General features: G+C 42.1%; 2 protein-coding genes across 2 annotated transcripts; one reads left to right on the top strand and one right to left on the bottom strand.

The window, feature by feature from the left end:
• Nucleotides 1-1,880: 1,880 nt before the first annotated feature.
• LOC135679595 (uncharacterized) lies at nt 1,881-6,162 on the top strand. Its single transcript, XM_065193506.1, has 2 exons — nt 1,881-2,272; nt 5,858-6,162. Exons 1-2 carry the CDS (start codon nt 1,970-1,972, stop codon nt 5,975-5,977), a joined length of 423 nt encoding a protein of 140 aa, XP_065049578.1. The 5' UTR covers nt 1,881-1,969; the 3' UTR covers nt 5,978-6,162.
• A 3,589-nt stretch (nt 6,163-9,751) lies between these two features.
• Nucleotides 9,752-12,344, bottom strand: LOC103992898 (uncharacterized). Its single transcript, XM_009412797.3, has 3 exons — nt 11,652-12,344; nt 10,977-11,327; nt 9,752-10,853 (listed from the first exon to the last, which is right to left on the bottom strand). The coding sequence occupies exons 1-3, from the start codon at nt 12,168-12,170 to the stop codon at nt 10,182-10,184; spliced, it is 1,542 nt and encodes a 513-aa protein (XP_009411072.2). The 5' UTR covers nt 12,171-12,344; the 3' UTR covers nt 9,752-10,181.
• Between the last annotated feature and the right edge of the window lie 2,643 nt (nt 12,345-14,987).

Raw genomic sequence — 14,987 nt, forward strand, 5'->3', positions numbered from 1 at the left:
ACCAACCATAAAAAGTGAGAAGGCTTGAGCTTTATCATAAAGATCTATATTATAAGCCATGGATGGGCTTCTTGCACATATCCGATCTCTTTAGTGAATTAAGTAACAAAGTCAAAGAGTGTTTCTTCCTCACCTTGCTTGAGTCCAAGAAATATCATACCCTCAGGTATACATTCCCAAGAAAGTAAAGATGGAACTCCTTTATAAGCTAAGCGAAGGTGTCAACCGAGGGGTTTTAAGTAAGTGTATCATTCTCATATTAGGCCTCTTAATGTTATAAGGAAGGCATGGCATATTAAGGTGTTCGAGGTACTATGCAGCGACATCTAAGCGTGAAATGCAACAGTATGCTCTATTAGGTCAATATTACTGTCAAAGGCCTCCAACAATTGGAGACAAAAGTTTATCGGGATTAACTCCTCTTGGATGTTCTGAGTGAATGAGAACCAACCCGAAATAGGGTCATCTAGCCTTTCCCCTTAGGATTGTTGGAACTCTCATCGCTTCCCTTCTAGACATTGATCCATTTGTTATAATTGGATTCTCAAGGAGTCATATATCAAATTCATTGATTAGGTCTTGTATTATAGTAGAGCAGAATGGTGGTGTAGCGATGCATTAAATTCCACGATCAGGGAGCGAGACGCTCCCTCAATCTATAGTTTCATATGCCTTGGGTGATCTTAATATGCTAGCACCACGTCAAGTGAGGGAATCTTCATAAGCATGAGAGCCAATGTGATTAAGGTACTAATCACAATTGAGATGATGACGTTATTCATTAAGCTAATTAAGACAAGAGTATGCAATAGCTTAGATCATGTCGGTTAGCATATGCACCTATTCACTGAGGTTTAAAAATGCCTCAGTAGTGATAAGTAGATGGCTTGAGGTTGTCCTCGAGAGCAAAATGCCTAGGTCATTGAACAAATGTTAGTTTCACTTTAGTGTTTACGCCAAATTAGATGTATTCATATAATAAAAGGATGAAAACTATCCTTCTTAAGTAAAAGTGTTATAGGTTAGAAGCAAGATCTTCTCGTTGGAGCATTCGTCGGGGAAAATTGACGGGTGGTCGTTCCTGTGACATCAAGCATTCTTTCTAGTATTAAAATATTAAAAAAAAATATCATTGACGTCTTGATTAGCTCGATATGGTCTTGAACCTATATGCGTAGGATGATCCAAAGTGTATTCACGATAAAAATATTGTACTCCCATGGTGTCACTTGCATGAAGATCAAGATCGAAAAAAAAAATTTCGATCTGATCCAATGCTCAAGTTAGTAATCTTATATCCGTAAATATGAGTTTGAGTAGTTCAAAAGGAATTCCTTGTATTGAGTTTAAGATATCTTTTTATATTTTGGAGGATGAGAAACAAATTTATAATTATCTTCGTTGTAATAATAAAGAATGAGACAAAAATTTATAATTATTTTTATTACATAATAGATGAGAAGATAATGGATCGAGGGTGACTTGATCTCATATGATAATCACATGTTAGTTGATAAATTTATTATCAAATTTACTTATGTGACTCACCTACATAGCGTCTAGTAGGCTTCCGACATGTACATATTTATGAATACATATGTTAGTACATTTGCATTACGTACATATTTAGTTTTATATGTACAAAATCATAAATAATTATTTTGTTCTCCGACTAGCAAATTGTCACATTTAAGCCATTTCCAATTGCTCTCCGTACGCATATGTATACCGGAGAGATCGATAAGCCTCTTCGTATATACTCCATAGAAGATATTGGTATTCGCTGTACACTAATCCCACCGCTCGTTATCCGCGAGATATAGATCCAACGGCTATGGTTCTTCCCCAATCGCCAGGACGGTTCGCTCTTATCTCCCCTCGCGTCATTTGCATTTTTCGTATCCCCTTTCGTTCCTTTCGTCCACGCCTAAACAAAACCCTCGCTTCCGCTTGCACCGGAGCTCCGACCATGGCGGCGTCGATCACCTTCCCTATGGCATTCTTCTCCAGCGACCGAGTTTGGGCCGTCTCGCTCCCTCGTCGGGCCGTGCACCTTCCCGGCTGCTTGCCGCCAAGGAGGTGGTTGGCCGCCGCGGCGTCGCGCGTTGCCGCGGAGGCGGCGCCGGATGCGTCGGGGAAGCGGCGACCGAGGGGAATTACCAAGTCCAGGCCAGTGTCGCCCGAACTCCAGGCAGTGGTGGGCGAGGCGGAGATCCCGCGGACCCAAGCCCTAAAAAAGATATGGGCTTATATCAAGGAGAATAACCTCCAGGTCTCTCCTTTTTTCTTCTTGTATGATTTTGATCATATAGAAGAAACCTGAATCGTTTGCTATATCTTCCTTTTGTTTGATGATTGATTTGGACAACACCTGAACACGGAACTTAAGGACTGGGGAGTTTGATTTATGCTCTTGTAATTTTTATAAAGGGTGTAACACGTTCACTCTCAGATTCTACTTACTAATTTAACTGTGATGACTGTCATCTATGCATTTTCCATGGAACAATGTTGGTTGACAGTGGAAGAGGATTCTTACCTGTAAAACATGAGACTCCATGAATGACTTGTCCTCTGAGCAGATAACCAAATGGGTGCTTGCTTTAAGACTAGTCTATGGGAAGATGTGCAGTATTGATTTTCATGATCTTGAATGAAGATAGGATTAATTACCTTTATTACATGATCATATGTTTGCTTAAGCTTGAGGACATCTTAACATGTACTTAGTTGCTACATATGGTAGTGAACCTATTGAAAAAATATGAATGGAGCAAGGATAACACTATCAATTAATGTTTATGTTGCAAATTATATCTTTAGATGTGTTTGCTTATTATATTAGGTCCCAGGTCTTTGAAATAACACAGAATTTTCCATAATTGAGAGGAGGAATTCCCCAACAAAAGTTAGCCACAATGATGTTTTGTAGATTCTACATACAATACTATAGCCATAAGCTCACACCCATTGATATGAGGCGGTGAACCAACTGTAGTTTGACTTTATGGTTTCTTATTCAACCATTCCTTATTTAGCTCTCAGATATCTAACCACTTATATCCTCTCTCATTGGTATATGTGTCTCCTTCCATCATGGTTGATATGATTATAAATTCCTTTATTAGGAATTTTGTACCTTTTGTGCTATGATCTTTTGCAGCCAAAACATCAAATTGATCAATATAACCTGCATTAACCTTTTGTTGTTTTAATATTTGTATATATAAAGTGATTCTGAGCATAATCTACTGCAATCCCTTCCCTCGTTCAATGATGCAAATTTTGTCTCAGTACCAATCAAATACAAACTGCAAATCTAGCCTTTAGCTTTTCCATGTCTGTCTTTTTAAAAAAAATTTCAAGTAACCTATATCCTATGCTTTGTTTGACTTTCAGGTTCTGTAATCTGACAAAGTTTCTTACTGTAACTACTTCACGATGCTTTAAGTGAGATATCATTTTTCTTAATCACTTAACAGATACTATAGGGATGTCCTCTTAAGTTCTATTATAATAATATTTTGCGTAACTCGTTAGTTTGCACTATGACAAGATTTCTTGCTGAATTTTGTGCAACATATATACATACTTTTCCAATATTTTCCTTTTCAGTATCAAGTTTTGATCATTATTTTGTTTGCAATAATCTTGTCTTTTCATTGGAATTCATTCCCTTTGTCAACAAATTATTCATTATTCAACAACCTTGAAAGTGAAACATGTTACAATTTTATTATTAAATTTTCCATAAAAAAGTATTGAATTTCTGTGGTTACATCTTGTTGCTCTGGAGTCTGAACACATAAATTCATACATATTAGGCTATGTTTGGTGCACTTGTGATAGCCTATGTTGTGATAATCTGGCCTTTTCTTTATACTATTTTGCTTTGCATGTGTGACTTCCATTTCTCTTGGAAAAAAATGTTGGCAGTACACTGGACGCTAAACATTTTGCAAATCCAAATGTGGAGTCCTTTTTAACAATGTTTTTTTAGTGTTTTTAGCGTGGACTTTTTGAGATATTGTCCTGCATTGTACTTGTTGAATGAATGTACTTGTTGAATGAACGCACTACATCCTGAGCATATAACTTCTGCCTAAACCGTGATAATGACACTTGCAATTTGCTCACTGTTTCATTCTTGTTTTGGATACTGCTGCTTGTTGGGTGCTGCCTTTCAATCAACATTTCAACTTTTATCTGTGGATGATATTTCAATTTATTGAGAAAATGAAAATTAATTCAGGATGAGCAAATCAGTCAGTTTTACTATATTGAACTTTAAGAGGTAAATGACATAATAATATTGGACCAAATGAAGGCATACAAAAGTCTCTACATGTACTTTTTGAACTTATTAATGTATTATATATGTAAGATGTGTCTAAGTTTGGAGCTCCACCCAACTATGTTTTCCGTAATCAAGGAAGAGAAAGATCATGAAAGGGTACAATTAATCAATGAATAATATAGGACTAGCTGGAAAAGGAAGACAAATATCCTAGAAGTGTTCGAGCAGCTTACAATGCCATGTTTACAGGCTGGTATCATCGTAATCTAAAAAAAAGGCTATTAATACTTTTAGACTGAAATAACCCCAAAATCAACTGCTGTATTCTCTTCTTTTGCGCTAGCTGATCTAAGGGTTTCACAACCGCTTTGGCATGGAAGGCTGGTCCAGAAGGTGGATCCAGCATGCGTGGTAATAGTCTAGATCAATAAAAGGTTTCTGAAAATATTCTGAATACTGGCATTTGATATATGTTGAAAGACCTTAGTGGTATTTATGTTGTTGTTCTCTTAACAAATAGTTCTATAATCAAGACAAGAAATAATTATTTGAAGATGCTAGGAGGGTAAGTATTTTATCCTCACATGGTATGATTGGTTTACCAAAGAGAGTTCAGATTTGTGTTTACCAAAGGTCATGACGAATATCTATGTCACTTCTTTCATTAGATATGTTTATGATTTTTCAACAATTAAGTTTTAGTAAGCTTTTTTTTACTCGCAAGTAGCTTTTAGTTGACATTCTTTGTTCTGCTGGTTATTTCAAATGTTGTTGGTGTAGTTTCCCGTGAGGAACTGTTTTACTTGGACTGTTAACTTTTATGTACTGATTGTGTAGAGCATATGATGAAATAGTAGAATAAAATTCATCAATCTTTTTCTTAATCACTACATGACAGAAGATTTTCTTATAATGATAAAGCAGACTTAACAAGAAGGGCCAGAGTTGTCATTTGCAGATTCCCTTATTTAAGGATTTAGAAGATTTTAATAGGATGAGACCTTGGTGTGTTACAATAGGATATCTCCTTTGCAGAGATGTGACTGCAGATGTTAAATTCTAGACCCTGTAATTGTGGGAATGTTGTGCATTGGGCTACTGTTTTTAGGATTTTTGGACAATGGGTTCAGTGAAATTGTAAGACATGCTTTTAATTTTCTTTTTATTATGATTCTGTTGATTCCAACCGGTTGCCCATTCCACATTACGTTTCTTAAAGGACATGACAGATTGGTGTTTGTGTTTTCTGTGTATAATGCATGAATATACCTCCAAAAGCATATTTGATATTTTGAAAAATGTTAAGTGAACTTTGGAGAAGCCAAAATAGGATAGCTGTGAAAGACATTCATCAGTACCAGCAAACTAACAGAAAATATTCTTCATGTCGATATCTCTGCTATTAAATGTGATTCTCTTACCCCTAGGAGCAACTTGTCTCGTCCTCCTTTATGCAATGGAGGTTCCCACTTTAGATTTTGCTATCATGTGAATCATTGTGTGAATCTCAATCTTTGGTGACTTCAGCCACTGAATGATTGCTAAAAAATTCTTTTGTAGGATCCAGACAACAAGAGGATAATAGTGTGTGACGAGAAACTAAAGAAGATATTTGGCGGAAGAGATCGTGTTGGTTTCTTGGAGATCTCAGGGCTGCTAAATCCTCATTTTGGGAAGTGAAAATGTTCTTTGTTGTGTCCTTGGATATCTCCAGCTTTACCTTTATAAGCTGAAAACATGACAAATATTATGCTGTATTGCTCTGCATTAGCTTCCTGCTCGGTATAGAAAAAGATGGCTCAATGTTTTGCTTTCTGCATATTTGTAGACAAAAACTTAATAGTGGTTGAGCTGTTTGGTCCTCACCTTTTTGACCAATTTCTTATTCCCCACTTTTGATTGGATTCCTCCTTTAGTCTGAAGTCTTCGTCTGAATCTGCCAATGAAGGTGGACTTGAGCAATTAAGAGAACTCTAGTCATGAAAGAGCAATTAAGAGAACTCTAGTCATGAAACAACGAGAGCAACTATGTTGATCTGCTGCTATCCTGAGTGCATCAGTAACAGCTTGATGATTAACTGCAATTACTGGTATGTGTAAGAATCTTAACCTTGTTTATATGTATATATTCGTGCATTATTATTATATGATCAAGTTGATGTGATCGATGAGGACTCGGATATATAGGCACAGCGGAGAATGTGAGATTGTTCATTTTGGCTTCTGTGCTTGTAGTCATCCATCAGTTTCAGCATGACAGCTTGGTTCTTCTTGATGTAATAGAATGTTCAGCTTTATTTTCTGATACCATTTCATGCTGGATTCCAAAGGCATCAAGAATGCCAGTCTGACGCAATTTATTCTCCTGCCGTGGAAACATTCTTGTATCAAGTGCCTGGTAAGCTTTATCTGTTTGTGTGAAGTGGATGTGCGAACATCTTTTGTATCTGCTGGCTGAGAGTAACGTTTCATGACAGAAGAATATGCCCTTCTGCAGAATAACGAGGTTGTTCCTGGAGTATTGTCCTCCTGAACTTGGAACTTGCTCTTTCCAGCGAGGAACTTGTTTGATGCCCCCGAGTCATGAACTTGTCCAGAACACGTCTTCTTTCATTTCTTTCAGTGAAATGTTGGTGCTTTTTGCTCTTTTCGCTGACCCCTTGTATCCTTCGTCTTCAGGGACTGCTACAGACCAAGCAGCGAATGACCTCAATAGTTGCAAGAATGTTCGTGAAAATGACTCCTGATGGTCCTGGTGAGATTTGAGACAAAGGTCTGGCTTCGATCACAATCTTTTCTTGCAGGTCTAACAGGACACAGATCCGGGCTTGTATTCGCCACTGTACCCCAGAGAAGAAAACCAAGATTTTGCTAAATATTTTACCATTGTACTTGAAGGGCATAAAAAAAAGAAGAAAAAGAATCCCCAGCATGATTGTCGAGTCTTTTCCGAAATTTAGTGGGCAGATTGTACAAGCAATCACTTGCTCAGCATAAATGTTTGCAGCAGTCGATGTGGGTGTATCATCTTATCATTTTCTTATCTTTATTGTAGATTCCGGAGGGAGTCATCAGCATTTCTTTGCAGCAGCAGTCTTCAGAGTGGTTGGGATGCAGACTCGGACAGTTCGATGACAATGGCCTTCTTAACCACACACTCTCCCTGCCAAAGCAGAATAATGAAGCAGGAAACAAAGGATCCAACTATCCTGAAACATTTATTTCAGGAATGCAACAAATTGACATATGATGGAGGGAAGAAATGAATCATTAACGTTGGAGAAAATCAGTGCCACCACATCTACGATTGGCTTGCAAACTTGGTACTCTCTCTCTCTCTCTCTCTCTTACCTTTGAAGGCAGATCAAAAGTACCTCTATAGTAGAGTGTATGTTGAGTTACTGAAAGTACAGATATTAATCCGAAGAAAAGGAACCATTTGATTGTTGTTTCCATGTATAATGTATTTCTCTCACATATTGTTATTTTTCTGCGTGATAATGTTCATCACCATCCTCAAATATCATGCATGTGATTATTAACTAAAAAATATATTAATGGAATAAATAGTTCAAGAATCCCTACACTACTCATCTTCCACACCAACTCAAGAAACATGCCTATATGTATGTATGTATGATCAACTCCAGACATCCATGAACATCAATCTGCATTCACAAACTATTCTCTCCTCTCTTAACTTCTTGTTAGCTCTCTGATTTGTCTCTAACACCCACCACCATGATTTAACTAATATATCTTTGTCTTAGAATGTATGGTCATATTGTGAAAAGGAATGGGATGAAGTTAGTGAAGGGAGGTAGGAAGCTAATAAATAATACAGATAGGAAGGAATTAAGACACAGGACACAGGAGGACAAAAGAGTCACTCTGAATCCAGCATGTGTTGTTGTGTGTACCACCTCACATGAAATGATTGCTTACCCAAAAATACCAAGTGTTGTGTTCCCTGATAGCTACATAGTACTGCTGCATGAGGAAGCAATCCAAATACCGGTTAAAAGCCCTGAGTGCCATCTTTTTCTGCAGTGTGGTGTTCTTTTAGATTCACATGTATAGTCTCCATTCAAGTAAAAGCAGGAAAGAGAATAAATTGATTCTTTTGATACCTTTAAACATTATTTGCCATGATTTAGGGATATGTTGAGAGGCAGCTGCCTTGCCAAGGCTGTCTTAGCTCTGTGGTAGAAAGATCAATCAACCAAATTTAATTTCAAACCATCCTGTTTTTTTTCCTTGTAGATCTCTACGGACGACAAGCATGATCACACCATTCTAGTTTATTTTCTTCTAATCTTAATTTCTTTTGACCCAAAAGAATATCATATTTACCATCCGATATGGTTCGATTAAGAAAAGTATTTACTTGTTCGATGACTTATGGATATGTTCAGTCTCTTTTCTAGTATTTTTACTAAACTTAATATATATATATATATATATATATATATATATATATGTATACCGTATTACGTACATGAATGGGTGTCTTGTTCATGCTGCGCTGATCAAACCAGAAACCAGCAGTACATCATCATCACTCGGATCCCAGTTGTAGGATAGCTGGGAAACACTGTGAATGACCTCTCGATGGTACATGGTCCCAACATACTGTTAAGCCTGTTGCCTGTGTACTGGTCGAGTGATCCCAAAGCGGCACACTGCTTTGCCAAAAGACAACTGAAACAAAAGGTGCCAATAATAACACCAACTGCATACAGCGGGCATCACCGGTAAAGGACGATCGCAGATTTGGAGGCCGGCCTAATGTGATTCCGAGATGTACTAATCCACCTGCAGCTAATTAACCATCCCCATCACTGCATGCTTTCCACGCCCTGTGTGTTCAACTCCTTCCCTAAAATCCAAGAGTGGGGTCTAATCTGCTCCCCCGCCCCCCACAACTAACGAATCTAATAAAGAGCATGGTGCCAATGGCGATGTCGGGTCCACGTCGAGCATTCGTCGACAAGGATTGATCGATCTAGAAAATCCTTGGTTCTTCTTCTTTGCCTGTGAGCTCAAGAACTCAAATTTGGCTCAGGAATCGGCTGCTGCTTCGAAAGAAGAGAAAGATTAGTCCATGCTCCTCCGTGTAATGCATCTTGATTTGACCTGGAGAGGAGCATGGAGGTGCGGAAGTTTCCCAGGTCTATTAACAAAGGTAAAGTATTCCCATGTCACTGAGATGTGATCGAAACAAGATGAGGAGCACATGGTGGCCCTGAGAGACCCCCAAGGCCTCTGCCGCAATGATGCCTTCCCTCGGCCCAAGGCAAGCACTGGTTGCTTCCACATGAGGCTGAGCTGTGTCCCCTCTGCGGATCGACAAGATGAAGAAGAAGAAGACACAGGAGAGAACGAGCTGATCTCAGCTCCCACCACGAGAGGGGGAAAGGAGGACCGAAGTGGACAGCTCAACTGAGACCAGGATGACGGGAAAAAGAGCTACATGTATGCATTAAATATCTCATCTAGCTGGTTCTACATGACACCAACTCTTGCCACTGGAGCAGGCATCAATTTCTTGCTCATCCTTACACTCTGACGAGCTTCATGAATAGACTTGAACACACATTACGACTCAACTGTTCAGCAACTAAGGTGGTGATGATCTAAAGTGACAGGGAAAGGAAGCAAAGCTTGTAGAAGAAAGAAGAAAGAAGCTTCTCTCTCTCTTTCTCTCTTCCCCCAAGTCTAAGTCTAGGCTCTAACCAATGCTTTACCAATACCCTTCTGCATTCAGAGTATAAAGATTCATTCAGGCCTGTGATATTTGAGACCTGAGAACAATTATGCTCCTATGTACAGAGGATAACACAAGAAATTAGTATCCGGTAACCCATAGTTCATGGTCGGTCAGTCACTTAGCACAGAAACTAGCGGTATGGACAATTCGATCTCCTCCTTGTTTGCGTTGAGGCACTTCGAGTCTCCACACGATTTTGTTGTCGCCGGCGGCTTGTCGTTTCTCCGCCGCGACCTTCACCCGGTTGCCGACGCTGGCCCTGCTCCTTTCGGCTTGCGGCATTTCACAGGTCCCGCCGATGGAACCGCATCTTATCTCAGCAGGAGGGATGAAGCAGTCGACGGAGAGGCCGGGGACGTTGAAGGCCACCTCCTCGATGGTCCACGCCTCCTCCATCCTCGTCTTGGTGTGGCTCATCGCCTCCTCGCCGAACCTGAAAAGAGTCACCACCGAGCGCCCCGAATGGGCGATCATGATACCTTCCACGGGGCGGTAGTCGTCCAGGAAGGAGTTGATAGTGGTCTCCCAGTAGACCGCATCGCCGCCGGCGTTCGGCTGGATTCGCGTCAGGTGCGAGTCCTCCATGTGCACCATGAGCCCTGTTCGCTGGCTGAAGTAGCCGAACAGGACGTGCCGAATGATCTCGGCCGGGCCTTCGCTCCGGGCTCGCAGCGTCTGCGGATCCGCGCATAGCTTGAGGATGAAGCAATCCTCCCCATTCACCTTTTTCTCCCCGATGCAACGCGCGCTGGCAAACATGCTCGCCGTGGTCAGCGGATCGAGGCCCTGCTCAAACATTTAGCTCAAAGTTAATCCAAAGCTGGAGTCTTTATCAAGCAGTTACTTTCACTGTAAGGCAATGCCGGATGTGGAAGCTGTCGCTGTTGTGGAATGGAGTGCTTTTTATACCTGAAGGGCGCGGCGAAGAGGGCGGACGGGGCCCTTGGCGGCGTGCGCACCGAGCCAGGGGGTGTGCCGCCAGACGAGCTTCCCATTGGAACCGGCGTGGACTTTGCTGCCGCCGACAGCAAGCTCCACGTACCACATGTCGGGGGCCATCTGCCAGAGGACGAAGCTGCCGGACTCGGCGGCACGCGTGGAGCCACCGCGGTTCTTCACCACCTTGGTCGCCGTCTCGAACTCCGATGCCACCATCCTCACCTTGCCCATGGCGTAAGCGTTGCGAATGGAGCTATGCAACTTCAGACCGCCCGATGCGGCCGTGTACTGCTGCAGGATGTACTGAGCTGATGAAGTTTCCTGCAAGGATGAAATGAAGAACGAATTAATGTCGGAAGGCAGCTACGTCAAAATGCCATCTTAGGGACACCAAAATCCAGATGCATCCAGAGAGCTGCACGAGAAGTAGTCACAGAATTTATCCCAAAAATGGTTAAATCGATCGAGCCCACGAAACGAAATAAAGCGAATAAACGAAGGAGTTCGAGAATGGCGAGGTACAGAAGAGACATTAATGTTCAGAAACACCGCATGGAAGAATGGCATTTTGCAAGGCAAGACTGCAACTTTGGCACTGGAAACAGAAGAACAGAGCATCAAAGAAGGATCGAGACCGAGGCTCACAATGGGAGTGTCCTTGATGCTTAGATGGGGAAGAGGGTCGGCGGTGCCGACGTGAATGGGGGCGAGCGGCGCCCCCATGACCCCGAGCAGAAGGCGGAGGTCAGAGCCGCGGAATGAGCAGGAACCGTTGGCGGCGGCGGAAGCGGAGGAGGACGAGGAATGCGTGACGGAGGGCGCCCGGGAGAGCTGGCCGCGGACCCAGTGGCCCCACCCTTCCCTCCGCGGCCCTCCGCCCTCCTCCGGCGCGTCGCCGTCGGGGCCCTCCATGAGCGGCGCCAGGGCCTCCCCGACGGGCCGGAAGCTCGCGGATCTCGCGATCACCGGCGCCTCCGGCACCTGCGCCAGCTCCTGGTGCTGGTGCCCCCCGCCACTGTGCCCCTTCCTACGCCGCGGGAGGAGCAGCAGCGCCGCCGACGGCGACTGGCTCCTCGGCGCAGGACTCTTGGCCCTCGACCGCGCCGGCGACAGCCCTCGCACCACCCCCTCCAGCGCCGAGAAGAACCCTTGCTTCTTCTCCATGGGATCGATGCCTCAAACCCCTTCCCCCCGCTCAGACCTGTCCGTAACCTATCGCTGCACCAACTCGGTGGAGCAAGCAGCGAGAGGGAGGGACCGGAATGTGAACTATATTCCTTCGAGGACTCGAGCAGTAACCGCTGCTACTCCACTCCGCTCCACTGCGGGCTTTGCGGAGAAGGGTAATACGGGGAACAACCAAAAGAACAAGAAACGATAACGACGTAAATTAGAGGGTACATCAGTCATTTACCTTCGTAAGGTGAAACTTGAGGGAAACGGTGGGTGGGCGCGGTCACCCAAGTCTCTGGTGTGGATCTCGTCACCTCCCGGCGCCTTAGTCCTACCGTTAAAAGGAAGTTGGTAATCGCACCGCGAGCGAGCGTAGTTATTCCAGGCCGCGCCGGCTGACGCGTGGCGCCCTTAAGCGGGGAGCAGCGCATGTGCAGCGCCTCAGTTGACGGCGCCGTTAGCAGAAGGTTCGTTGTGGACTTTGACCGAAGGGTGACGGAAAGGAGACGGCGGAGGGGGGTCGCAAAGGACGCGGCACGTGACCGGTGTGAGATTCCGTCCATTAATGTTTTAATTAGGGCGGTGAAGTAATAACAACAAAGTCTAATCATCGGGACGGTGACGACGGATCGTCACCGTCAATTTAACATCAGACGACCGTGGAGCTCTAAGATCACCAACAGCAAGAGAACAAGGAGGTACCGAGGGATTATGAATACGTGGGGGCGTGCTTTAAATTTTGAGAGCATTAATGTCTTTGTGGTCCGAGCTTTGACCGTGTTAATCCAACCTGAGCTCAGACTTATTTGTGATGGCTTACGAAATTGAGCTGAAGATGATTCATTAATGTCCATTTGGAAGCCATGGGCTCGTGAAAGGATCTCACTTTGAGGAATTTATGAGCTAAGGACAAGTAAGTACATGTTAGGTTGATAAGTATTTTTAAGTATTGGTAGTATTTAAATTACTAAAAAAATATTATTTAGAGGATAAATAGTTAAAAGTAGGAAAAGAAATCAGTGTTTGAATTTTGATAATACATAACTTAGGTATCTCAAAAAAATTTGGTAAGGGAAGGGATATAAGAAAAGTATTCTAATATGTAAAGAGCATAAGAAAAGTTAGACATGCAATTGATCGGATATAAGAAAAGTATTCTAATATGAACATTTAAATACTATATGTTAGCATATGATCAACACCTTGGCATATGTCGAATTGATTGGATATTATTATAATCGATATGGCAAAATTGTGATGGAGAAACAAACAACTATTCCTCGGATCATGGAAATAATAAACCTAAGAAAAGAGCCCACTATAAAAAGACTCCTTACACACATTCCTTCTCATAATACTATTTAAAGCATAGAACCTTTCAACCCTAAGGTTAACTTAAGCATCGAAGGATGTTATCGTAGGCATCCTTGATGTAGTTTTATAGAGTTCAACATCATCAAAGTCGAACGAGTGCGATATCGATCGAAATTGACCTGGGACTAGTATGAATGAAGGAACTTGATTGACTTCAAATGAATATATGATTGGACAATCAAATTTTGACTTAACACCTAAGTTTATGTTTGAATTGACTCAATGTGTTTGATTATTTTTAGCACTATTAGCTCCCATTGAGGTAGCCTCCACTATCGTGACTCAATTTTTTCTTTTTCTTCATCTATCGATCTCTTTCACTCCATTGTCAGGATTATCATTGCCCTCAGCTCCCTTCCCCACTTTTCTCTGTCAACAAGCCCTATATCATCCACTTCATCTCTCTCAACTTCATTCAACTTCTCATCTCCCTCGTTATGTCTCTTGACACCACTCCTAATGGTCAAAGAGCGTGCGACGAGGCTCGTTGTTGATAACGAGTTTGTTTTTACCACAATGATAAAGACACGACTACTAACTTGATGGGAAGTCCATAATATCGAGATTCGATAACTTAACTAAATTGATGAAGAGGCTAAATATTATAATGATAGATAAGAAAAAAGATGATAATACAAAGACGACCATATAGGTACCAGACAGGAGGTGATAATGATGTGACAACAGGGCAAATGCTAACATTAATATCATCGTTTAGAAATTAAAAAAATACTTTGGAGGAAAAAAACTTATTTTTTTTAAATTATATATATATATATATATATATATATATATACACATGGTCAACGAGATGCGAGACAGCGTTGATTGCGACTTATGTTTCCACCTTCTTTAAGATTTATTTCTTTCCTACATCAAATACAATAATCAGACCAATTAGGTTCCATCTCGACTCATTGGATCTTTCGACGTTTTATAAATCCGATTCAGATATCTATTTTCTTATTTTATGTCTAATTCGAACACAATTAATAAATATTTCAGTCAACGCCACTGCCCCCAACTGGCTGACTAAGACACCCAAAAAAGCTACCATTTAAGCCGATGGATTATTAGTTCTTCGACCCGAGAAATGATTTAATTCATCGAACCGGGTCCGGGCTGGACAACCACGTGCCGCGACCGCTATGGCGGCTCGGCTCCGTGCGCCACCGATCTGCGGGCCGCTCGCTTGGTCCGATGCCATCCGAGATCGAGAACCGGAAACCTCGAAAGGAGCGCAATCTGGTCCAAGTCGACCGCGGCCCTTTGGTCGAACCAAACCACTTTGAGCCGTACATGCGTGACGCACGTTTATGTGAGCAAAATTGGGCCATGTAATTTGGAACCCAATCCCGCCCCCATGTCTCGACTTGTCCGTTGCTGTACTTGTTTTGGGGCTAAGAACATTTCTAGGGTTTTAGGGTTTTATAT

Source organism: Musa acuminata, chromosome BXJ1-7 (assembly GCF_036884655.1).
Source record: "Musa acuminata AAA Group cultivar baxijiao chromosome BXJ1-7, Cavendish_Baxijiao_AAA, whole genome shotgun sequence".
Taxonomy (NCBI): domain Eukaryota; kingdom Viridiplantae; phylum Streptophyta; class Magnoliopsida; order Zingiberales; family Musaceae; genus Musa; species Musa acuminata.